At 35.6% G+C, this 24,362-nt stretch overlaps 5 protein-coding genes across 14 annotated transcripts; 1 reads left to right on the forward strand and 4 right to left on the reverse strand.

Annotated features, from left to right (window-relative positions):
- Positions 1-241: 241 nt before the first annotated feature.
- On the reverse strand, positions 242-1,363 carry LOC111802027 (F-box protein CPR1-like). The gene has a single exon (XM_023686287.2). It carries the CDS (start codon positions 1,361-1,363, stop codon positions 242-244), a length of 1,122 nt encoding a protein of 373 aa, XP_023542055.2.
- Positions 1,364-3,910: 2,547 nt separating this feature from the next.
- Positions 3,911-7,083, reverse strand: LOC111802029 (F-box protein At3g54460-like). 6 transcript variants are annotated; one of them, XM_087126769.1, is made up of 9 exons: positions 6,895-7,083; positions 6,507-6,746; positions 6,074-6,227; positions 5,852-5,987; positions 5,579-5,750; positions 5,312-5,493; positions 5,109-5,218; positions 4,440-4,554; positions 3,911-4,129 (listed from the first exon to the last, which is right to left on the reverse strand). In XM_087126769.1, the coding sequence occupies exons 4-8, from the start codon at positions 5,941-5,943 to the stop codon at positions 4,481-4,483; spliced, it is 630 nt and encodes a 209-aa protein (XP_086982895.1). In that variant the 5' UTR covers positions 5,944-5,987; positions 6,074-6,227; positions 6,507-6,746; positions 6,895-7,083; the 3' UTR covers positions 3,911-4,129; positions 4,440-4,480. The 6 variants fall into 6 exon arrangements, 5 of the variants coding, with proteins under 5 accessions (XP_086982895.1, XP_086982896.1, XP_086982897.1 ...); XM_087126770.1 differs by lacking the exon at positions 6,507-6,746 and having other exon boundaries at positions 6,078-6,227; XM_087126771.1 differs by lacking the exon at positions 6,507-6,746 and having other exon boundaries at positions 5,113-5,218.
- Positions 7,084-11,164: 4,081 nt separating this feature from the next.
- LOC111801897 (uncharacterized protein At5g39865) lies at positions 11,165-13,292 on the forward strand. 2 transcript variants are annotated; one of them, XR_015422483.1, is made up of 2 exons: positions 11,165-12,547; positions 12,984-13,292. XR_015422483.1 is itself a non-coding variant. In XM_087127082.1 (2 exons), exon 2 carries the CDS (start codon positions 11,687-11,689, stop codon positions 12,488-12,490), a length of 804 nt encoding a protein of 267 aa, XP_086983208.1. In that variant the 5' UTR covers positions 11,167-11,314; positions 11,661-11,686; the 3' UTR covers positions 12,491-12,960. The 2 variants fall into 2 exon arrangements, 1 of the variants encoding a protein (XP_086983208.1); XM_087127082.1 differs by lacking the exon at positions 12,984-13,292 and having other exon boundaries at positions 11,167-11,314; positions 11,661-12,960.
- Positions 13,293-13,593: 301 nt separating this feature from the next.
- LOC111801896 (putative ADP-ribosylation factor GTPase-activating protein AGD11) lies at positions 13,594-17,734 on the reverse strand. Of its 2 annotated transcripts, none has more exons than XM_023686117.2 (10): positions 17,521-17,734; positions 17,288-17,418; positions 17,048-17,182; positions 16,472-16,556; positions 15,871-15,946; positions 15,513-15,676; positions 15,196-15,427; positions 14,608-14,724; positions 14,423-14,518; positions 13,594-14,324 (listed from the first exon to the last, which is right to left on the reverse strand). In XM_023686117.2, exons 3-10 carry the CDS (start codon positions 17,088-17,090, stop codon positions 14,043-14,045), a joined length of 1,095 nt encoding a protein of 364 aa, XP_023541885.1. In that variant the 5' UTR covers positions 17,091-17,182; positions 17,288-17,418; positions 17,521-17,734; the 3' UTR covers positions 13,594-14,042. The 2 variants fall into 2 exon arrangements, with proteins under 2 accessions (XP_023541885.1, XP_086983207.1); XM_087127081.1 differs by adding an exon at positions 16,665-16,735 and having other exon boundaries at positions 17,288-17,734.
- A 1,444-nt stretch (positions 17,735-19,178) lies between these two features.
- LOC111801869 (E3 ubiquitin-protein ligase DIS1) lies at positions 19,179-23,584 on the reverse strand. Of its 3 annotated transcripts, none has more exons than XM_023686070.2 (4): positions 23,167-23,584; positions 21,279-21,505; positions 19,851-20,237; positions 19,179-19,675 (listed from the first exon to the last, which is right to left on the reverse strand). In XM_023686070.2, exons 2-4 carry the CDS (start codon positions 21,486-21,488, stop codon positions 19,355-19,357), a joined length of 918 nt encoding a protein of 305 aa, XP_023541838.1. In that variant the 5' UTR covers positions 21,489-21,505; positions 23,167-23,584; the 3' UTR covers positions 19,179-19,354. The 3 variants fall into 3 exon arrangements, with proteins under 3 accessions (XP_023541838.1, XP_086983007.1, XP_023541837.1); XM_087126881.1 differs by lacking the exon at positions 23,167-23,584 and adding an exon at positions 23,045-23,136; XM_023686069.2 differs by lacking the exon at positions 23,167-23,584 and having other exon boundaries at positions 21,279-23,155.
- Between the last annotated feature and the right edge of the window lie 778 nt (positions 23,585-24,362).

Here is a 24,362-nt window from a genome sequence, read left to right on the forward strand (position 1 = left end):
TAAATTTAAAAAGTATAATTTTTTTTCTTCATTTTATCTCATTAATATTTAAAATAATTTAGAAAAAATTATAACATTTATAATCAATTTTTTTAAAAATTTCATTTATACTCATTTGTTAATACTAACATCATCATAATAATAATAACAATAATAATAATAATAATAATAATAATAATAATAATAATAATAATAATATAAAACTCAATTTGTAACAAATAAAAAATAAACCTATCTAAACTTAAAATTGATATAACATATTAGGTCCTTCTTTCACATATCTTAAATTATTGTCGAAAAATGTTGCATAAATCTCGCCTCTTGATATTTTTATTGGAATAGGTTTGACCCGATGTGTTCTAATATTGTAAAAAATCAATTGTCCTTTGTTGGTATACATTAAAAGTTCATCCCAACTCACCACCAACAATGGCCTCAGAATTCCAAATGACGGACCAATTGTGAATAGCTTTGACCATGAAACAACACCATCTTCATCCTTCTTCCTCTCCCAAATGTATATGTCCTTTTCCTTCTCTGGATTTTCATAGTAAAATGTACGGAATATAACAATGTTTCCATTCAAAATCCCAATAGTTATATACACGTTATCCTCATACGATAAACTGTCCGGTAATGAAATTTCGTCAAAAGCTTCTTCGCTCATGTCGAACGTATGTATAATATCAATTCCTATTATATTTCGTGACCGCCAATAATATTTTCCTTCATGATATATATCAAAAGAACAAATGGACATTAAATGGTAAGGGAGAGGGGATTCAATTTCCCTCCATCTATCTTTTCTCAAATCATAAATTTCCATTCTAGTTGGACCATCTGAATCGTATATGTGCACAAATTCTACCACCCTAACCACTTTCAAATCTCTAGATTTGGAATCGTATCCGAACCCAACTGTCTTTGAGTTCCAAGAATGAAGTTCATGATCAGGTCCAGTGTAGTGAAGAATCGACGAAGGGAGTTTACGAAACTCTCTAGTCGTCGGATTCAAGAGGAAAACATCCTTATCGTGCGATAGACAAACCAAGCCATGAGAATGACCACAAATCTTGGAAAACGGATTATCTTTATCAAATGGCAAGTCGAAATTGATAATAGATAGAGGTCGATCGAGGTCATGGGAAAACTTGAGGATATAGTGTATATGTTTAGATGATCTAGCCTCGTAAGGGAAATGCTTAATAAGAATAGACTTATGTTGAAGAGAATAATTTGTAGGATCGTTGATCAGAGCATACCAGAATTTGCAAACTAACTTGAATGAGGACAAAGTCTTTGGCGGAAGACTCGATAGGATCATGATCAACAATTCTGTAGGGAGATTTTTTAGAGTTGCCATGAAAGACCTCGGGAAGAGATTCCAAATAATGTGTATATTTTGAAATAAAGTAAGACGAGGATGAAGAAAATAGTGAAACGTATTGTTTATATATAGATTTATTAATCATATTTGCCACCAAAATAATTTCTGAAAGATTACGAATGCATATCAAATCTATTTTTAATGTCGGATTGAAATCTTAATTAAATAAAATTTACTAAATTGAAATTTGTGTTAATCGACCATATTAATTATTTTTTTAATCATGCTTTGTTTAAATTTATACTATATTTACAATATTCATATTAATGATTGATTTATTTTATATTATTGCAATTTATTATTTATATTCAAAATTAAAATCTTATAAATTAAGTATGTGAGGAATAGATTATCATATGTTATTGAATTAAATAATAATAACTCTATCTTCTTTACTTTAATTTATTATTTATTTATTTTACTGAACTAAAGTCGTTATCCTATGACCTAAAACTAAAAAAAATGGTTAATTTATTCATATTAAATAATTTATTTAAAAATAGTATAAAATATCAAAATATTTAATATAAAAGAAACCAAACAACATAATAAAATCTAAAAAAGAAACTAAAAAAGATATTATAAAAAAAAAAAAAAAAGTGTTTACCAAGTTGAACCAGCATACATAGCTTTACTAAAACAACAAATTACCAATATAATTTAGAAATATTGTTTTATTCCGGTCAAATCCGAAGTTTTGTCCAATGAATTCGAAATCCAAATCGAATACACATGCATTCAAAAAAATTAACTTAACCCGACCTAAATTGCTAATCGAACCCAACTGAACCCCTATAATTTGCACCTTCTTAACCAATGTGAGTTTCTAGATTTTATTGGAGGTCTTAGAACCTGATTTTCAAATCCGACGTTCTGTCTCCCTTACTTGACGGTGTACGACGTGTAAGCAACGTCGAAATCTACCTCTGGTGTGTGCAAAGGTCTCTAGGATTATTTTCGTTGCGTAAATCAAAGGTTTCGACGTCAATTTTGTAAGGTTTGGCTTTGCCGGAACTTCATTGGTTTTCTCACTGTCTTTCTCGTTTGGGTGGTGAGTAGATGTCTACTGTTGTTTAGACATTTCCACAGTGACCGAGTAATGGAAATTGGATGAGTAGGGTTGTTTGCTTCAGACGTTTCCACACTCTCAAGTGTGAGCTTCCACATTTAGGCATATATTAGCTATCTTCAAAGCTGCCAATCTTAACCCGATTGTCACCACATCTTACAATTTCCTTGATGTAAACAATGCTATTGAGATTGCGCGATAGCCAATTATTCGAAATTATTTTATGTTTTGATATGGATGCTGTGACTTTGATCGATTGCAAGCTAGAGCTTAGAAAGAGTTGTCCAAGTTCTTCGAAGGTTCAGGATGAATTGTAGTTTTTTTTTTCTATCTTCAAAAAAAAAAAAAAAAAAGTGGAAATATATATATGTTATGTTTGTTTAAATATATATGTTAGTGTTTTATTTTATATGAATCAATGGAAAAATGGATGTGATTGCTTTTCCCTTTTCCATAATTAAATTTGAGAGTTTTATATAATTAAATTTGGACTTATTCCTCTCTTTTATCATTTTCAACCCTCTTTAAAAAAATATTTAATTTGTTGGTCAAATTCTATCTGATTTAAATGATTATTAGATGGGTCTCATTTATCTAAATTTAGAAAACCAAAAATCAAAATGGGTAATAAGAATGAGTTTATTATTATTTTTAAAACAAAATTTACGAGGTTTTTAAATTGAAAAAAAAATAAAGTTGGGTCGGATTTTATGGATTTTTAGGTCATTGATCGATCTTTTTAGGTCATTGATCGATCAACTAATTGTGCTGTAAGGGAAAACGGGGTTTAATTTTGAAGCGAATGACATTCAATTTTTCGATCAGAACCTGCGACCGTTAGAGGCGGTATTTATTTGCTTGAATATTAAAAATTAAAAATTTTAATTTTAAATTTAAACTTTCTCCATAAAAGAAAATTGTGTATTATTTATAACTGTAAAACTATATTCATATTAGTAAATGAATTAATTTTAAAATTGGATAATTTGGATACTAAAAAAAATGAAAAAAATTCAAAGCAAAAAACTAATTGAACCAAAACAATATAAAATATATATTTTTTTATTTTTGTTAAAAACATTGTTTATTTATATTTACGTGGGTTAGAAAATTTAATATAATTTTAATATTTATTAATTACCTTTTATTTTAAAGGTAATTTTTAATATTAAAATAATAACAATTAATAAACTTACTAAAATTGAATACATATAGGTAGGGTTTCTTCTATCATTATTGGCTAAAGAATAATAAAACCTTTCTAATAACTAAGACAATAAATAAAAAGTAACAAATTAACAAATTTACATAATACAAAAATAACAATAACAACAATAAAAAAGAAAAGTAATAGTCTTACAAATATTTGATAATGTTTTTTTCTATATTTTACTTCTTTTTTTTATGTTTCTTCTTATACGAAATAATAAACTTATAAAAAATAAAAAAAAATAAAAAAAAAAAGTTAATGGTTTCTTATTATTATTATAATTTCTTTTTAAAAAAATTTATGAAAAGAAAAAAGAAACAGATTACCACTCTTTGTAAGCCCTGTTTTTTTTGTAATGATGATGTCTGTCTGTCATCTTCGGTCCTTCTCTCACAGATTTGGTCGGTGATTTCACTTCTATTACATGCACACCCACATAATTCACACTATTTCTCCCCATATTCTAAAAAAGACAAAAAGAAATGAAATAATTAAAGCGCAAATAGGTAACCACTTCAAATGGGCTATCCTTAAAACACCCACATTTGTAAAAACTAGCAACTTGGGGACATGCATGGTTGGGGCATGGTTAGACAGAGTTGGGACATGCAAAGATGATGTAAAAGTAAAATAGATGATGTAAAAGTAAAATAGATGATGTAAAAATTGGGAAGATTTAAATATTTTATGGTCATGTAAAACAAAACAAACCCCAACCTTCAATTCAATTCATATCTATATCCATCATTTGCTGCTATTTAAAGAACATATACCTCTACAAACTCTCTCATTTGCTGTTTAATTGTTTCACGCATTACCAAGGTTTCAACGTGAATACGACCAATAGCACACATCCGATCAGCTCGACTAATAACTTGTTCCTCCATGCTAAAAAAAAAAAAGGCATAAAATAATTGAGGGAGTTAAAATCATATATACTGAGCAGTTAAAAAGGAAAAATAGTAAAGCACCACTAAAATGGATTACTTCTTAATGCTTTATCTTCTAAGCCGTCAGAGCCAAATGCATACAATTAGTTGGATTACAAGTTCAAAATGCATGATGAAGATATGGGAAGGAAACCAAGATTCAATATATCATGAATTAGCCTTCTCCTCAGATAGCATTCACATCTTCCAAATGAAAGCTGGAATAAATTACAATCTTTTAGACTACAAAAGCACTAGGCGTAAGTTTTATGTACATATTTTGACACATGCCAAAGAGTTTGACAAGCATTCAGCTCTTTTGCAACTGACAGATTTTGTGTTGGGCTTTGCAGATTTAACTTCCCCACAAAAAGTATTACATCATGTTTTAGTTATTGACTTTATACATATATGATATATACTTCTTACTACTAGCATGCATTGGACTATACATCCAAGCATCATACCTATATATCAACACACGTGTGAAAATTATAGAACTGAAGGCCATACCTACCTTATTACTAGCATGCATTGGACTATACATCCCAGCAAATTTGATGCCGGCAATGGCTAACTGGCCAGAGAAAATGGTGTTAAGTACAGAATGTTGTAGAAAATTCCTGGAATTAAAAAGATTAAAAAAAAAATATTTGTTCAATGACGTGTATATGCTCAAGAAATTGAGAGAAAAAAAGAACTTTCTCCCTGATTACTTCATGATCTGAAGCGATGGTTCTTGTGTGGTCAGTTTCCTGTAGTAATGTGTCATATTAGGCAATGAAGAGGGAAGGATCAAAGGAATCTTATCATTTGCTTCGCTTAAAGCTTTCAGTCTCTGAATGAGATATGCAACTTTACTGCTGGACGTTGATTGCCAATCAGGATCCCAGTCATCCTGTAAATATCACACACCCTGATCAGATTTTGATAAAGTTAGAACGCAAATATTTAGAAGTAACTATTTCTCATAGTCAGCCTACTTGCTTATATGATGGTTGCAACCCAATCAGGTCTTTAGGGACAGGCCACTTCGGGTTGGGATTTTTAGGCCGAGCTAAGGTTTCAAGAGTCTGCATCACATATAACTTACCACATCCAGGGAAAGTGCACCCCTCACTATCCAAAGCAACACAATCAAGGCACAAAAGATGCCTACAAGGTGCAATCACAGGTAATACCTATATATGTGAAACCATTTTTTGATTAGGAAAATAGAACATTATGAAAGAGTCACATGGAAAGTGAAATAATACCTAGCAAAGTTCCCAACATAAAGGAGATTATATTTTATAAGCGAATACTCTTGCGACATAGGATCCAGACCATCATCAACAAGAACATCCATAGTTTCTTGAATATCTTCACCAGCTTCTGTAACTTTAATATGTCCTGCCACACAGCAAGATAGTCTGATGTTCTTAATTTTTGTACTTCGAAATTTCCATTGTTTTGGATTCAGGAAACTTTCAACAAACCTGCCTTTCTTGCAGGAAACTTTCAACCGATCATACGCGTACGAAGTAAGTTCAACAAAAGTAACCTTCCTTCCTCCATCTCTGCCTCAAAGGGTCTGAGAATACCAGCCTCCCATGACTTATGATTCTGACCAAGGCTTCTTCACGAAGAAACCTAAATAATGGTTGAAGATGTGAAAGCTGAGTATTAGGTGCGTTAGGAGTTGGAGTTCCTGTTAGTATCCAGCGATTTGAAGAGACCAATGAAATAGGCATTTGCAACTTGTCTGTCAAATTAAGACTAGAGCCAAGGGTGTACCCTTCATCTAAAATGACCCTATGCCAATGCACTTGCATTCATATACTAAATGTGGTAATAACAACATCATATCCCATGCTAGACAATGTGCAGATGGTTTTTTGTGATCAGTCCATACATAAACCATTAACTGACCAGGGCTGACATGTTTTTGGATTTGAGTGTTCCAGTGATCAACTGGATTTGATGGAACAACGATCAGGGTTGCTCTTGATAAATACAACCTGACTAAATCTAGTGGAGCAGTCAATGCAGATCACAAAGCAGCAACATCAAATGCCAAGATGTGAAAGAGATCCAAGGGGCAAAGAGCTTTCAGTATATTAATTATGTCCCAAATACCCGATTGAGTATGATCATCCTCCGGTTTCATTCCTGTATAGTCAGATTTGCTTGACTTAACAATACTAGGTAAGGTCCTAAATACTTGATGAAGTTAAAAAAGCCTTTTATTAGGAGAAGCTTCAGAAGTATTGTGCAAAATAGTAATCCAAGTTCTAATCCAAAACATCAGAACGCGTACCTGGAGGTAGAGCAGAAGAAGCCGCAGAGCTTGTAGTCAGAGAAGTGGAGGTGGTCCATTAGGTAGAGAGTAGAGCAGGAGCGTACATTGTTGGGAGAGAACACCGCCATGGGAATAACAGCGAGCTTTTCATTTCTTTTCCCTTTCCCTTTCCCTTTCCCTTTCCCTTTCCCTTTCCTGAATTTCACTCGATACGAGACGTGAAATTTTTATAATATAAATAAATAATTTTATTCATTTAACATATTTAAATAAAATTTTAAAAAAATATATAATTTTTTTTTTAAAAATCTCATGCAAATACTACTAATATGCTTTTAATATTAAAATAATAATAATAATAATAATAATAATAATAATATAAAAGTTCATAATAATTTGTAACGGGATAAAGAATAAACCTAACAAATTTAAATTTATCTAAACTTATAATTCATATTCACAGATACTAAACTAGGGTCGAAAAGAGTAGCATAAAAGAACTCTTCAGGTCCTTTTATTGGAATAGGTTTGACCCGGTGAGTTTTAATATTGTAAAAAATCAATTTTCCTTCATTGGTCTGCATTAAAAGTTCATCATAACTCACAAACAACAATGGCTTCTCGTTGATCTTCCTTAAAACTTCATTCGGACTCACCACGATCCGAATCCAACAGCATTTGAGGCAGAATAATGAGATTTATAGACAGATTTCATATAGTGAAGAATGGATGGAGGGAGTTTACGAAACTCTTTGGTCGTCAGATTAAAGAGGAAAACATCCTTATCGTGCGATAGACAAAACAAGCCATGAGCTTAGCCACAAATCTTGGAAAATATACGTGAAGATGGAGTATCTTTGCAGGATAGAAAGTCGAAATCGATAATAGATATAGATCGATCGAGGTCATGGGAAAACTTGAGGATGGAGTATATAAATTTACATGATTTAAAATCGCGAATGATGTGCAAGAGAAGAATAGACTTATGTTGAAGAGAAGAATTTGTAGGATCGTTAATCAGAGCGTACCAGAATTTGCATACTAACTTGAATGAGGATAAAGTCTTTAGCGGAAGCCTCGATAGAATCATGATTAATAATTCTGTAGGGAGATTTGTTAGAGTTGTCATTGAAAACCTTAAGACGAGGTCTCGAATAACGTGTATTCTTTGAAATAAGCTAAGACGAAGATGAAGAGAATGGTGAAACTTTAGAGAAGAGAACTTCCGTTGACGAACGGCAACAAATTGGGACAACTCTCTATTTTCTTATTCTTTTTTCTTATTTCATCAATTTTACACGATGAAGACGCGAATTCGTCTGTTTAATTTAGTTTGTATGGAAAGTTGAATTTTATAGGAGAGGCAAGAGAGTTTTATATAGTTTAAGTATGTTGACGGTATGATTTTAGTTTATTAAAGAGTTGTTGTTAATGATTTACATATATGTTTAATTAGCTACTTTACATACATAGTTGTTCTCTTATTCGGGAGAAGAGAGGGAGCAATGAAGTTCTCTCTAATACTCTAGTTCCATAGCAAGGAGACTTAAACCCTAAACCCTAAACCCTCGTAAGTGCGCTTGAGAATCTATTGAAAAGAACTAAAATCTACCACAAAACTCAACAACTTATCTATTTGATCTTTCTTAGCCGAACCTTCCTCATTATAGTTGATTTTTCATCATTTCTGTTTTTCGACAGCAGTGACACTCTGTTTTAGTTTTGTTTAAATAGTTAAAATCACCGACACCCATTTCAATGTTACCGAAAAACTCACTTAATTTCCAGCGATAAAATTAACCAAACGATATGTTCCTGTGGAATCGACAATTTACTTATTACTTGCTACTTGTGATAGTGTATACTTGCACTTATTCTTGTGAATTTTACATCATTTTATTATATACATCCACAAGTGATCGGTGATTTTAAGGGCAATTAGGTCTTTGTGTGCCAAAATTATCCAGCTTCCTGAGTCCATGTGACAACTACTCATTTGTGTTTGCACGAGAGTTGACCAATTTTGAATGACTTGTAAGTCTGATTTTTTCGTATTTGTTCGTATGATATGCATACCTAACTCCAATAAGGTGTTGCTTATTTAGTAATTTCAATATTCATCCTTTCTTAAAAATGTTTTTAAGTATCGACAAGGGCATATGAAGGCTGTAACGGGAGGCAGTGCTTGTAGTCATGAGTAACAATAGTTTTATTGAAACACCTGCTCATCGTCAACGCGATTCATAGGAGCTACCACTAACATCGACAATGCACTCTGACAACCACTCATAAATTTCAAAATATTTTAACCAAAGTAAATTCTTGACAGTGAAAGCATAACTGCGCAAACAGACCCAAACATGGATTCCCTGTAGTCTCTAGCTCGCTGGTCTCGTCCTTGGTTGGTCTGAATCATCTAAATCTGGAAAGAAAAGTTAAAACAATTTTGACGAGTAATTAAATTAACCCCGTAAGCAGTAAACTTATCATTTATAAGTTATAACTAATATTTCCAGGCGACATTAAGTTTTATTCGACATTGACTCCTAGTTTCTTTTACCAGGGTCATCTGTTCATTAATGAGGTATCTCACCTACTACCAGCTTAGGTTACTGACTCTCTCTATATGCTTATCTTGAATTTCGGACTCGTATGTAAGATTCGCTCTCGGTCAAATACGGCTCGTCTATTAATTTCTTTGACGGCTTGTATATCTCATATACCAACGATCAGGAGTACTCATTCTCTCTGACTTAGCACACAACGCGTTGGTCAGGAACTCCGCGGGAATTAGTAGACTACAATACTCATATAAATAGGACATGACTCAATAATCTATAAGCATATCCTAGAGTCATAACCTTTCCGTTAACATGATAGCATACTCACATTTAATGCATGCTTTCATATATTTATAATACTTGACACACAGAACATTCTATTAATTATTTATAACATGCTTACATCATAGGCAAACAGTCACAATATACAAATAGACATTCAATATGATCAAAGCACATATTAACATACTAAGCTCTTAATCGTGTAAATAACATACTCACATGTTGTAAAACAAGTTAAGAACTAGTTTAAAGCACGATATGCTACTTACCTGGTTTCGAACTCATTTTCCATAAGATGTACGTTTAAAGGGTATTTCAACCCAATTTCTTCTAATTAGACCTATATTTCACAATTTTCAAGGTAAGTATAGGTCAATCTTAGTGGAACAGGTCAAGCGCCTGCACGCGCGTGCTCTCATGCACCTGCACACACTTGATGTGCTTATCTCAAGCGCCTAACCTGCGCATAGTCGCGCTCTCACTCGTAGACTCCCACGCGCCTCTTCTTCTTTCTTGCGGTTCTGCACAATTTTCCAACTTTTTCATTAATACCGGTTGTATCTCTAAGCCATATCCTACTTCTACAATTTGAACTTCATCCCGATTCCTTCTACAAATTTATAGATCTCCTTATCACGATTCTAACAAACTCTACTTCATAACTCATTACGCAATATAGACCAAGATATCGGAATTTAAAGATTCAGTCAAATGAGTTTTCTTACCTTCGAATAAACGCCTAATATGGCTTATCCCTTCAGCTTCCAACGCTGATAGTTTCCACGAGCATTCCTCTAATTTCAAACCATGAGGAATTTCGAAAGAGTCACCAACTTCAACTCTCCTCCCCGGTTTCTTGTTTTTCCTTCTTTTTTTTTTTCCTGTTATTTGCTTATGATGTAATATCGAGTTCGGGTCCAATCTCATATATAAAATTTATTTTGTTACTGTTAATTTTTTAAAAACTAAAAAAAAAAAAATTTGGTAAAAATAAAGTTTTCCTGTATATTCAATTATGATAAAAAAAAATTTAAATTAAATTAAAAAAATAAATAAACTGAAAATGATAGCTAATCGTTCAATTTAAGAAAATAAAAAATAAAAATAGAGTTGTTATACGAGGTCTATAATTCTTATTTATAATTGCAATTATTACTTTACTTTTATTAAAAAGAATTGTATGGATAATATATTTAAATTATATATTAATTATTTTGATTAATTCCCTAGAATTATGGGGAAATTTTATGGATAATAAACAATATAATAATGGAAAAATTAGTTTTTATTTTATAATTTTGCAATTTGTAAACTTAAAAAAATATTTAATAAAGAGATTAAAATAAATAAAGTATTTATAGTTTTATTTATTTGTGAATTAGAATTTTATTAATTTAGTAAAATAATAATAAATTAATGTAAAATGGGAGGCATATATAAATAAGCAAAGGAGTGGAAGTTAATGGCGGTGAATGAGTTGAGAGAGATGAAGCAGATCATTTACAGTGAGGAGAGAGAAAGAAGAGAGAGAAAGCCATGAAAGAGAGAAGAAGAAGGAAGAAGAAAGCCTGCCGCCGCGTATTCATTTCAAGAAGGTAATCAAAACTCCTCTTTCTCTCTCTTAATTCATAGCCATAGCCATACGCTATTTGATTTCCACCGGAAAAGCTCCATTTCTCTCTCTATCTATTGATCTACAAATTAGAAATAAGGGTTTCCAACAACATTCTTCGATTCTTCGCGTACTAGCTACGCATATACGCATATACGCATCTACGCATATACTCCACCGTTTTCCCTCCCTTACCTAAACAGGGCGATTCAGTTTTTTCTCATCATACCAAAAACCACCACCTCTATTCTGGTTCACGATTCATCGATTTCCCCTCTGATTTTCACGTTTTTCGCTTCTTTTCCCTCTGATTTTCATTGGATTTCCAGTTAATTCCATTTCCTTTTGTGGCTTCATGGCGGAATTTGATCGAACTATGCAATTTTCGGAAAAACTCAAGTCGTCCTTCTTCAATCGATCCCATACGTTGCATTCATCCTCCATAGATTCCCCTATGAAACCCTATTTTCGATCCTCGCTCAATCGGACGGATTCTGTCAAGAAATATTACAATAGCCCTTTTGAAACCATGAAATCCGCCAGCAATTCGATTAAAGGGAAGGTCAAGCAATTGCGTAATATATTCGAGGGCGGTAAGTCTTCTCCTACGCCTGCCGAAGGATCGCATCATCAAATTCAAAGCAAGCTAAAATCCGCCAAATCGTTTGCATCTGATTTCCGGGTTCCTTCCATTCGATTACCTGGTACTGAGGATAGAATTGTTGTTTACTTAACCAGTTTACGAGGAATTCGAAGGACGTATGAGGATTGCTATGCCGTGAGGATAATTTTCCGAGGTTTTAGAGTTTGGGTGGATGAGCGAGACATTTCTATGGATTCTGCGTACAAGAAAGAGTTGCAGAGTGTTTTTGGCGAGAAGAATGTGAGTTTGCCTCAAGTGTTTATTAGGGGCAAGCATGTGGGAGGAGCCGAGGTGATCAAACAACTCTTTGAAGCTGGAGAATTGATGAAGATTCTCGAGGGGTTCCCGATTCAGGAACCTGGGTTCGTGTGTGAGGGTTGTGGGGATGTAAGGTTTGTTCCTTGTATGACCTGCAGTGGGAGCAAGAAGGTGTTTGATGAAGATGAACACGTCTTGAAGAGGTGCTTAGATTGCAATGAAAATGGATTAACTCGATGTCCTGAATGTGCTTCCTGAATTATACCTCGGAAGGAATGAACGCGCTCGAACGAACAAACCAACCGATGTTCCTCGGTGTGTATTTCACATGCTTTGTTGTTGATAAATAATCACTGAACCCTCACATTATTGATTTTGGATGTGCCTACATAAGTTTGGAGTTTGAACTCTTTGGTTAATGGTTTATTGTTTAGCCAAGTGTTCATCAATCGGGTACTGGTGTTCATGTACTTTATGAACAGCATCTTGGTAATGAGTCATGTTTTTTCTTCTGGGTTTCCTTTTTTCATTTGACCTGTTACAGGGGAGATTATTTCCCCTCAATGGGTATGTAAATATCTAGTGCTATTTGCCAACGCCAATTTGCAGTGGTTGCAATTGATGTATTCTTACTAAAAGGCTTTGTTGTTTCATACCCATATCTATATCTGTATCGATATCGATATCAATCTTTAAATTTGATTGTGTTTATAGCTCTTATTAATTCATATGTTTGTGTTTTTGCTCACAGAATGTAAGATTTCCTTCCCGGATTGTCTACGAGGTAACACTTACTCATGTTTTTTAGGCTCGTCTTCATGGGAGTGCTCGTTTTGAATTACTTTCATCTGTGTGACCTTCTCTTAGATAGATCAGATTGTTCTTGTTCTTGTTCTTGTTCTTGTTTCATATGGTGAAAACGCTATTGTTCATGCTTCTCATCTGAAAAAGTTTACCATTGATACGTAAAGAGTATGTTTTGGCTGAGATGTTGAAGTAGTCTGCAGTTGCTTGCTTTCTAATCTATTCTGAATGCAAACTCTGTAACTTTTTTTCTTAAGAGGATCGAAACTAAAAGCTCGGTTTGAAGCTGTTATTATGAATGCTGAAACCAAGTTCTTTTTTGATATTAGAAACAGATATCAATTACATCAGTAATCTCTCTGCCTCATAGCTATGATCCTCGAGATCTCGACTGGAAAATTATGCTCGGATTAGCTAAAACGTTAGAGAAAATTTTCTTATTTGAAAACATTACTATGAATAATGCGTTTTAGGACATTTTGAAAGTGATTTTGGAATAGACAATCATTTTTGCCGATCGAGAGTCGTCTTGTTTTTCATATTTCTGGCTTTCCAAGTACAAGAAAAGGCCAAGTTCTTGCTCCTTTCCATCATATTAACAAACTGTAGAATGTTCCTCAACACCACATAGTATACACTTTACAGAAACATTACAAGGGGTTAATGTTAATGAATACATGCTCTAAGGATTTTGTAGCAGAGACAATAGTTCTTCAACACAGGGCGTTTGTTTGTACATTGATTTTCCGTGATCTCCAAAACGAGCTCTATCTATGGTTTCCTAATACTTTTTCGTGTTCAAAATGAGCGAGATGGAAGAATCAAAGTTCTGACGATTTGATTGAGAATATATGTCTTCACGAGTTGAGTTATGTTCAGATTGGTCAATGTCAGATTCAATAGGAGTTTAGGATGATGGAAGAATTGATAGGAGTTTAGGATGATGGAAGAATCAATAGGAGTTTAGGATGATGGAAGAAATTTAGGATGATGGAAGAATGAACAGCTACTGAGAAAGGGGAACACATTCAAGCTCCATATCCAGCACGCCCCTCTCGACGTTCTGCAGCTTCAAGGAGACGTCTTGTCGAGGCTTCCCATCCACAAGACTGATGATGCCATCCTTTGCAAGAGTGTTCTCCTTGCCTGCAACCCAATTTGCTAGCTGCATGGGTTCACAGGCTGTGGACTTCTCACAAGCTTGGGCTGCGGAGAGCAGCGGATGGATATCAATTTCTGCTTCACCCATGAAATCATCGGTTGAAAACGTATCTTTGTCATATACAAGCTGCACAGAGTTACTTCAAGCTCTTATTCAATGTAATCAAGATATTTAACTCAAATTCCACAATGATTTTGGACAAATTCTACAGTCAATCAACTTACCACCCTTAATGGAGGAACGAAATCTGGAATAGACAACATTAGGCTTTCATTCCAGACTGGGTTCAAACTGCTCTTTATAACACGAGTCTTCACTGACTAAAAGTCATCAAAGAACAGGTGAATCCAGGTGATTTAGCATCCCTTAAGAAATGAAAATATGAGAAAAGTTCAGTAGGGAGTCTCACTTGATTCCCCAACGAGAGAATTACATACGGATCGCTCGTTATGACGTCCCTCACAGCTAAATTGGTTCCTCTAACCACGTTCACCTTAACTAAACCAATGAATTCAACCATACCTGCCTGCAAACGGTACAGTCGAAGCAATAAGATCATATGTAACATAGCAGCTAAGTGGAAATTCTTGTGTATATTCTATACTAGACACGTGACGTATACTCTAAGAAACTCCCAGTAGCGAGACATGGACATGTCGAGTATAGAACATAAGCAAGACAATATGCAAAATCTTTGTAGTTAACAGCATACAGAGTGAAGTAACGGCAAGGTCTCAAATCAATTAGAGAAGGGAACGAGTGCTAGCGAGGACTCTAGGCCCGAAAGAAGGTGGATTGTGAGATCTCACATCAGTTGGAGAGGAGAACAAAACATTCTTTATAAGGATGTGGAAACCTCTCCCTAGTAGACGCGTTTTAAAAACCTTGAGGGGAAGCCCGAAAGGAAAAGTCCAAAAAGGACAATATCTGCTAGCGGTAAACTTGGGCCGTAATAGATTGTTTCACTTAGAAATTAAATACTTTCAATGATCATTACCATTGAATTGCTTAACACCAATGAATTTCCCTTCTTGCAGCTCCTACGTTCAGAATCTTTTCTTCCCCAGCTATTCCGGAATGCATTTCCAATTCGACTTTTTGTTGGTTGTTTATCATAATTTCGCTTTTCTTGGTTTCCATTGTCCTTAGAAGTTCTCTTCTCCGGGGGTGGAAAAGCACAGAAAAACTGGTCATCAAAGCTTGCAAATTGCAGCAGCTGATATTTTTTCCTGTGCAGCCAACATGTAATCATTATATCATTTGGGCGGTATTTGCTTCTACACATAAAGCAAAAATATCATTACGAAGATATACCTTATAAAATCTAGACGATCCTCTATGGAGGAATCTGGCTTAGGTTTTCTGTTGCCTTTTGGGATGTAAACTTCATACTTCTTGTTTACAGCAGTATTTCCACCAGCACTCATCAAAGCCTCAACTTGTTCATCAGTCCAATCATCTAACTTCACTGAAAGAACCTGCCATAATTCCAGAACCAATTATAAACACTGAAAAAGCTATTTTGATTCTCAAATCATAATCATTTTAATTCATAGTAAGGGAACTCCAAGCCATATGATCAAAATATCAGTGATTTCTTCCAGCCTTGGCATAGATAAATCAAAGCTGTTGAATATAGGAGTAGATCATGAAGAGCATAGAAGAAAAACACCTTGGATATGTGCACTCCAAGGCTCCGGTGTACTCCAGAGCACTTGATGCAAATAAATGCCCCAAAACTCAACGATCTGCATCAAACAAGTGAATGATTGGTCAAAATATGAACCCCAAGATGCGAAAATTGAAAGAACATTTTGGTAGTAGCTCTGTTACTGTCTCAAGAACTTTAGGGAAAAGCTAACACATAATTTGAGTTAAATGATTGGATCAGATACATACATCACTGGTGGTGCTTTCATAACTTCATCAGATAATATAGTTACTTTCATCTCAGATACTTTTCCCACAATTCAAGAACCCAATGAAGAATCGATCGAGTTAGATTGCAACAGAAGAGTTCTTAAAAAGAGAGGACTATCTCACAATCATCTTAATTCAAGAACACTAACCAATAAAAGAAAAATAGTTGCAAAGCGTAAAGAGAGCAAGATAGGAGTAAAAAGAAGTTGGCAAGCTGATATGTATTATGTGGTCGGCCCTATAAACACTATCTCACAAGCATGGTTCAAACTTCTGAGGAAGGATTGCACCTTTCACAAGTGTCAAATTCTATAGAAAAATCAATCAGTTCAATTGAAATATAGAATGCTTACACCCATTTTGGGTCTGGAGATCCACAATCTGCACAGTACTTATTTGTGGACTGAGCTGAGATATCATTCAGCCTTTTCTGGGTACCTGATCAATGATGGAACATAGAGGTCAGAAGAGGATTTTACGCGCAAAGATATCATATTAGCACCTACATTTTTCTCCAAATGAATGAATGATTAGATTGATCCTAACCCCTTTTCATTTACACGCATTCAATCACTATCCCACCTGCTGGATCTCATGAATGAAGATTAAATCCTAGCCTTCATGAAATAAATAATCTAAATGATTAGATTAACTTGAAAATCAATGTTAATTTAACCATGAACAAAGTTGTTTCTATAAAAATAATCAGAACTTTAGAATCATTAGACCTATTTTCATGAGTTCAACGATATGTGAGAGGTATAATTCGAATCTCTAACCTCTTGGTTAAGGATAAAGGATATATGCTTAAACCAATTGAGTTATCCATTCCAAACACAATTTCCGACCCAAAACTTACATTCCATCAAAGCTTAATGTTTACAGAAACACACCAAATTCACGAAAAAATGAACAAAGAAAGAGAATACCTGAACCACCCTTTAGATCAATATGGTGCAACTTCAACGACATGTCCAGCAAAGATTAATCCAAGCACATATGCTGTTGCAACCCACAAACTTAACTCTGCAATTACGTTTAGAAAAAGTCCGAGAGATTGATCCCTAATCACAAAAGATCATCAAAGAAAAGAATCCTGAGATTAGCAATAGATCCTAGAAAGTACAGAGCACCTTTTAAAAGACCCTAAAAAAGTAAAGAAAAATCACCAAATTCATCTCCAAGCTTCTTCTCGGCATCGCCTATTAACAAACAACGGCGCGAAATGCGTAGTAATCGCATTAGGGCTCAATACAACAACTCTTTGTTCCATGAGGCAAAACGAAAAACTAAAAGGTTCCTAAAAAATACAGAGAATACAAACAGGGGAAAGGTTAAAATGCCTCGATTGGGGGAGAATTCAACAGAAAACGAAGGGAAATTCATGGAAGACGAAACGAACCGAGAGAAATTTGCATTTGGGTGGAAATTAGAACAGAAAAAACAGATGGAAGATTGAAGTAAGATGAAATGGGTACAATAATCGCAAACAACAAACAGCATTTCGGCGCAAAAATGGATAAAGTCCTCTCGTGATTTTGGTGGATAGTGGAAATGGCGTCGGGAGGGGAATTCGAATTTTAGGGGATCACAGAATTTCTGGTAAGTTAGTTTATCCGTTTATTTATTGGCCGATTACTATAAGACCACGCGCATCCCATCGCGTGTGGCCATTTTCCCTTTGGATTTTTAGACAAGTGTCCAATTTAGCTTTTTAAATTTAGCTTTTCAAGTCGCTCACACTCTGAAAAATGACCATTTTACCCCTAATGGTTCATAAGACCTGATAACTCGATCCATTTAAACTATTAATTATAAGTTTTTTTTTATTATTATTATTATTTTTTTATTTTAGGTTGGGTTGAGTTTTTTATAATTGATGTTAATAATACATTATAATTCATAGATATAATTAAGATTTTTTTTTTAAATAATAATAATAAAGAACAACCCGATAACTCAACCCGAAAATAGAGATAGGTTGGACTCTGAATTCTATTCAGACCCAACTGGACTCTGAATTCTATTCAGACCCAACCAACCCATCCGCACAGGGAGGAGCAACAAATCCATCCAACCCGAAAATAGAGATAGGTTGGACTCTGAATTCTATTCAGACCCAACCAACCCATCCGCACAGGGAGGAGCAACAAATCCATCCAACCCGAAAATAGAGATAGGTTGGACTCTGAATTCTATTCAGACCCAACCAACCCATCCGCACAGGGAGGAGCAACAAATCCATCCAACCCGAAAATAGAGATAGGTTGGACTCTGAATTCTATTCAGACCCAACCAACCCATCCGCACAGGGAGGAGCAACAAATCCATCCAACCCGAAAATAGAGATAGGTTGGACTCTGAATTCTATTCAGACCCAACCAACCCATCCGCACAGGGAGGAGCAACAAATCCATCCAACCCGAAAATAGAGATAGGTTGGACTCTGAATTCTATTCAGACCCAACCAACCCATCCGCACAGGGAGGAGCAACAAACCTATCCATCCACACAGGGAGGAGCAACAACCAACCCATCCGCACAGGGAGGAGCAACAAACCTATCCATCCACACAGGGAGGAGCAACAACCAACCCATCCGCACAGGGAGGAGCAACAAACCTATCCATCCACACAGGGAGGAGCAACAACCAACCCATCCGCACAGGGAGGAGCAACAAACCCATCTGCACAGGGACAGGGAGGAGCAACAAACCCATCTGCACAGGGACAGGGAGGCGTTGCTCCGCACAAAGAAAGCCTAGACAAGGTCAATGAGACAGTAAAAAAAAACCTACTTTTGACGTTGTACTGATCCTTGGCTTTTTAGAACACCGCCCCCAACCTGCTTAAGGGTCGAGTAGATTCTTACAAATTTGTAGAATGAAAAATTCAAATTTCAAATGTTTGAGTCGAAACATATATCTTATTTTCTGTGATTATAGTAACTGTATTTAGATAAAGACATAGTGCTCGTATCAACTTAAGCATAGTTTAACGAGTAAGACTTTTAAGTTTTTCTCGGGAGGGACCTAAAAGTGCAATATCGAACTCTTGTGGGGAGCAAAATGCAAAAAGTAATAAGTAGAAATTCTCTTACAAGAGTAAAGAACACAGGCTTTCCAGTTGATGTATTTGAACAACTATATTACATTACATGGTTGGACGTCTATAGTTATCATTCTCTCTATTTAGCCTCCTTTTACTTTCTAAGGACACCTAAACGTACCTACACTTTCACTGCTCCTTCCAAATCCTACCAGTTACCCTCAGCTTCAATTCCTTCCGATCTCCGCCCGAGAAGAACAGAGCCATGTTTCGTTGGATAATAAGCCCGTCAAAGCTGTCTCGCACCTTCCGATGACTGTCCCGAATACTCCGTGGCACTCCTTGCCAAACCATCTTCCTCCCATTTCCACCAACCTCAAGGCTATAACTGTAGTTCTTCGCCTCGTTATCGTCACCCATGAAGCGCAAGAAGGCTATATAGACAGGTGCCATTCCGAGCTGGAAAGCTTCGAAATGTAAACAAAAATAATGACCAAAACAGCTGAAAACCTACAAGTCAACCGAAAAAACGGTATCAGTTTTGTATCAGACATCTCAATATCTACAACCTATGAACTCGATTCGTTAGCCTCTTCTAGCTAATACGCTCGTTCTTGATAACGAAAGCTTCATTTGAATACATGTTTAACCCAAAAATGATTAATAATATGAAGTAGAATAGTACCGTTAGCATCCAGGTAGCATTTTCGACCTCTTGCGGGTTTGACTTGACGTATCGATGATTGAAAGTGCTCCCATTATGCATGTCGACTTTGTGATCATCCTTTAGGTGTGCTACCAAAAATGGAATATCACCAACAACTGTGCATTCCGACCCCGCATACGGACAGTTATAGGGTCGATATGCACATTGAGATTCATGTTTCAGCTTGCTATAGTACGGGTATATGCCCGCGCACCCAAAGGTTTGATATGTACATGGAAGTTCCAAAGATGCAGCCACTTTCTCTAATGCAAGACATCTGATATTGCCAAGTTCATGCCTGCAGGTCGGGCACCGGTTGTGCACCCTAGGCTTGCAACCCGAACACAATGTGTGACCATTCGAACACTGCAATGACAGAACGTTAATCGATATGAACCAAGGCAAGCTCAAATGCCAAAATGAAGGTTCTGAGTAAGTAGCAGACTACATCCATGCAAAGCACAACTATATTAAGAAAGTAAGATTTGAACGTTGATTTTAGGTGGTATTAACACGGTAGATATCATCCGGATCAGACGTCTAACCTGATATACTATGAAAGTTATGGCTCTTGGAATGCTTAAGGTTTTTATTTTGAAGCTATATAGAGCAGTGTATGTTGTCTTTGTGAAAGGGACGAGTAAAAAGAGCATTTGTGCTTTCCTTTAGCCAATGATTAAGTTTCTTTGCAATTCTACGTAATTTAGATTGCATGTTTAGAATCATTCAAGCTTGACATGATCGATCTTGCTTGTGGAGTGATTTGTATCTCAAACAAGTGGATCAACAAGGTAATCCGAATTTTAGTTTCCATCATCAGAGCTAAGTGTTTTTGTAATAGCCCAAGCCCACCGCTATCAGATATTGTCCTCTTCGGGCTTTCCCTTTCGGGTTCCCCTCAAGGTCATTAAAACGTGTCTGCTAGGGAGAGGTTTCCACACCCTTATAAAGAATGCTTCATTCCCCTCTCTATCCGATGTGGGATCTCACAATCAACCCCACTTCGGGGCCCAGTGTCCTCACTAGAGATCTCGCAGTTCTTACCTTTTCTTTATCCGAGGGCTAAGTTCTTTTTTTTTTTTTTTTTTTTCAATTCTTCGTAGTTTAGATTGCATGTTTAGAATCATTCAAGCTTGACATGATCAATCTTGCTTGTGATATTTGATCAATAAGATAATCCAAATCTTACTTCTTTTGTAGCGATTCCTTATCACAAAATCATCTATCTTCCAAGGTACAGTATGGCTTCTAGTTGTTCGTTTAAACTATTGAATACGTTCACCTATATGGTGCCTTCCTTAGACGCCTTTAAGAAAAAGGCCAATATCGTGTCGACAAATTAGATTAAAGGAATTTAAAAAAAGTAAGCAATTTCGTTCAAAAGATTTTGAAAAGATGGCAACAGACCTGATGAATGGGAGGGTACATAGCATTCAAGCAAACAGGACACTCCAACAGCTCACGAACGCTGCTAGAGACAGCTACATTAGGCTTTCCTCCATTTCGAGTAGGATCGCTAACACTTTCGCTAACATCCATCATGTCCTCATCTTGGGGAGGATCGATTACCTCTGGTTTCGTCCGAACGTCATCAAAATAAGGATTTGCAGATGACATTTTAATCAATAGAATGCCTACATCCATAAACATGAGTTAAGAAAAGTATGAACAAGAACTTGCAAGTATAAGAACATCTTCACAGCAACTAACTAGGCTTCTTGAGAAGAGTGCTTCACCAGATAAGGACGTGTTCTAGTAAAGCTCTAGGGGCGATCAGAAGCCAAAACCCACCGATAAGGAACTAAGGGTTACTTGTTAAAAATAACGACTCTCCACGATGGTATGATATTGTCCACTTTGAGTATAAGTTCTCATTGGCTTTGCTTTGGGCTTCCCCAAAAGACCTCATAACAATGGAGATGTATTACTTATAAACCCATGATCATTCCCTAAATTAGCCAACGTGGGACTCCCTCCCAATAACCCTCAATAATCCTCTCCTCGAACAAAGTACATTATAGAGCCTCCCCCAAGGTCTATGGAGCCCTCAAACAGCCTCCCCTTAATCGAGGCTCGACTCCTTCTCTATAGTCCTCGAACAAAGAACACCCTTTGTTCGACACTTGAGTCACTTTTGACTACACCTTCGAGACTCAAAACTTTCTTTGTTCGACATTTGAGAATTCTATTGACATGGCTAAGTTAAAGGCATGACTCTGATACCATGTTAAGAATCACGGATCTCCCCAATGGTATGATATTGTCCACGTTGAGTATAAACTCTCATGGCTTTTCTTCAGGCTTCCCAAAAGGCCTCATACCAATGGAGATATATTACGTACTTATAAACTCACAATCATTACCATACAGCCAATGTGGGACTCCCTCCCAACAATCCTCAACAATCCTCTCCTCAAACAAAGTACACTATAGAGCCTCCCCCGAGGCCTATGGAGTCCTCGAACAAAGTAGACCATTTGTTCGACACTTGAGTCAATTTTGACTACACCTTCGAGGCTCACAACTTTCTTTGTTCAACCTTTGAGAATTCTATTGACATGACTAAGTTAAGGGCATGACTCTAATACCCAATTAGGAATCACGGATCTCCACAATGGTATGATATTGTCCACTTTGAGCATAAGCTTTCATGGCTTTGCTTCGGGCTTCCCCAAAAGGCCTCATACCAATGGAGAAGTATTCCTCACTTATAAACCCACGATCATTCCCTAGATTAGCCAACGTAGGACTCCCTCCCAACAATCCTCAACATTACTTTCACCGAAACTTACCAAATTGCAAACCAAAGCGTAAAAACTATGAATTACTAACCACAAAGATGCTTCACTACAAGAAAAAGAAAGCATCTCAAGCCATTAGACAAGAAACCAGAACACCCAACAGAGAAAAAGAACAAGAACAAGAAGCTCGAGCAATTTATGGAATACCTCCAAGTTCAGAATCATGAGAATGGAACCCTTTAGTCCGATGGAATAAATGAATGAAAAACACAAAATAACTATCATTACCCAAAACTTCAATGTTATGATATCAACAAATTTTCTAAATCCAGAGCTCCAAAAGAAGAACAACACCAAGAAAAAAAACATGAACAACAAATATCCAGAGTCACAATGAGATAACCAACAAACGGAATGCAGATTAGAACATACGAAATCAAAGGCCTCAAACAACACAAGACAATAATAAAACCAGAAATAACGCAAACCCCAGATCATAACGACTCAAAAACCCCATAAGAAATCAAAGAAGAACAAACAAAAACAAGAAATACCTCAAAAGATAATCAGACTTGGGGTGTGATACGACAAGAAACAGCATAAAAAGAGATATTACACGTTTGGGAGCCGCGAAAATTCAAATTAAAGGGTGATAGGGAGAGAGAGGAAAGAGGAGCGTATGAAGAACAGAAGAGATTAGAGGATTAGAGGGAAATTTCTCGAGAAAGAACAAAAAGTGAAAGAAAAAGAGAGAAATTAAGACGTGCGGGCCCTTCTCTCCTTGCCCACAACAAGCAGGCCGGCTTCAGTGTCCTCGAAATTCTGAAAATTGATTTTATTATGATTGAAAGGGAAATTTTCAGAGCTTTTTTGAACTTTTTCAATCGCCAAACGAAATACCCAGAAGAGAGAAAAAGAGAAAATTATAGTTTAAACGAGCGTTGGAAAGCGGCAGCGCTCTGTGATGAACGCTGTGGTTATGATTGAATTATGAATTATCTTATGGACGGCTCGCAGGCGCCCGGTTTCGGGAAGAAAAAAAAAATATATATATATATATAATTTTATTTTTTTCTATTTTAATAATTTATATTCTAAAATATCCATTTTAATTTCTAAACTTTTAAAAATAGAATAGTTGAATTTGTTCGGACTTTTAAAAAATAATTATTTTGCATTGATTGTTTCGTGTCTTGTCATATTCATCCAAAAAGAGGATGGAAGTTTCGTTTGTGCCTAAGCTCAAACTTTTCAAACAAGTTTTAGGTGTGAGAATGCCTAAAAACATCCCTTACCATTCGTGGGCTCGGATCAACTCTCAAGTCGTGCTTCTACATTGAGGCGTAGTTTTGATACTCCACCCATACTCGGGATTTCCGAACTAGCTTTAGGTGTGAACCAATTCTTGGGTCGAGCCTCTGTCTGGAGTTAATTTTCTTTCAACTGTCCATTTGTTGAGCTTACTCTTAGGTGGATTTCGTGGCATTGATTCGGTTTGGTGGTTATTTTTACCCGTACCTAAGCTTCAAGAATTAAAAAGAAAAATTGGTTCGTAATAAATGACTAAAAAGTTATAATTATATCACGATTAAATATATTTTTTTTTTAATTTTGATAATTTATACAACTAATTTAAGGTATTTGTTATAAAATCAAAATATACTCATCTAAACAATATTATTGGAGAAGACCAAGACCATGAACAACAAATGCCATATCCATCGAGAAAGAGTCAAGAAAATAGATGGCA

Source organism: Cucurbita pepo, chromosome 9, assembly GCF_057944985.1.
Source record: "Cucurbita pepo subsp. pepo isolate OVF chromosome 9, ASM5794498v1, whole genome shotgun sequence".
Taxonomy (NCBI): domain Eukaryota; kingdom Viridiplantae; phylum Streptophyta; class Magnoliopsida; order Cucurbitales; family Cucurbitaceae; genus Cucurbita; species Cucurbita pepo.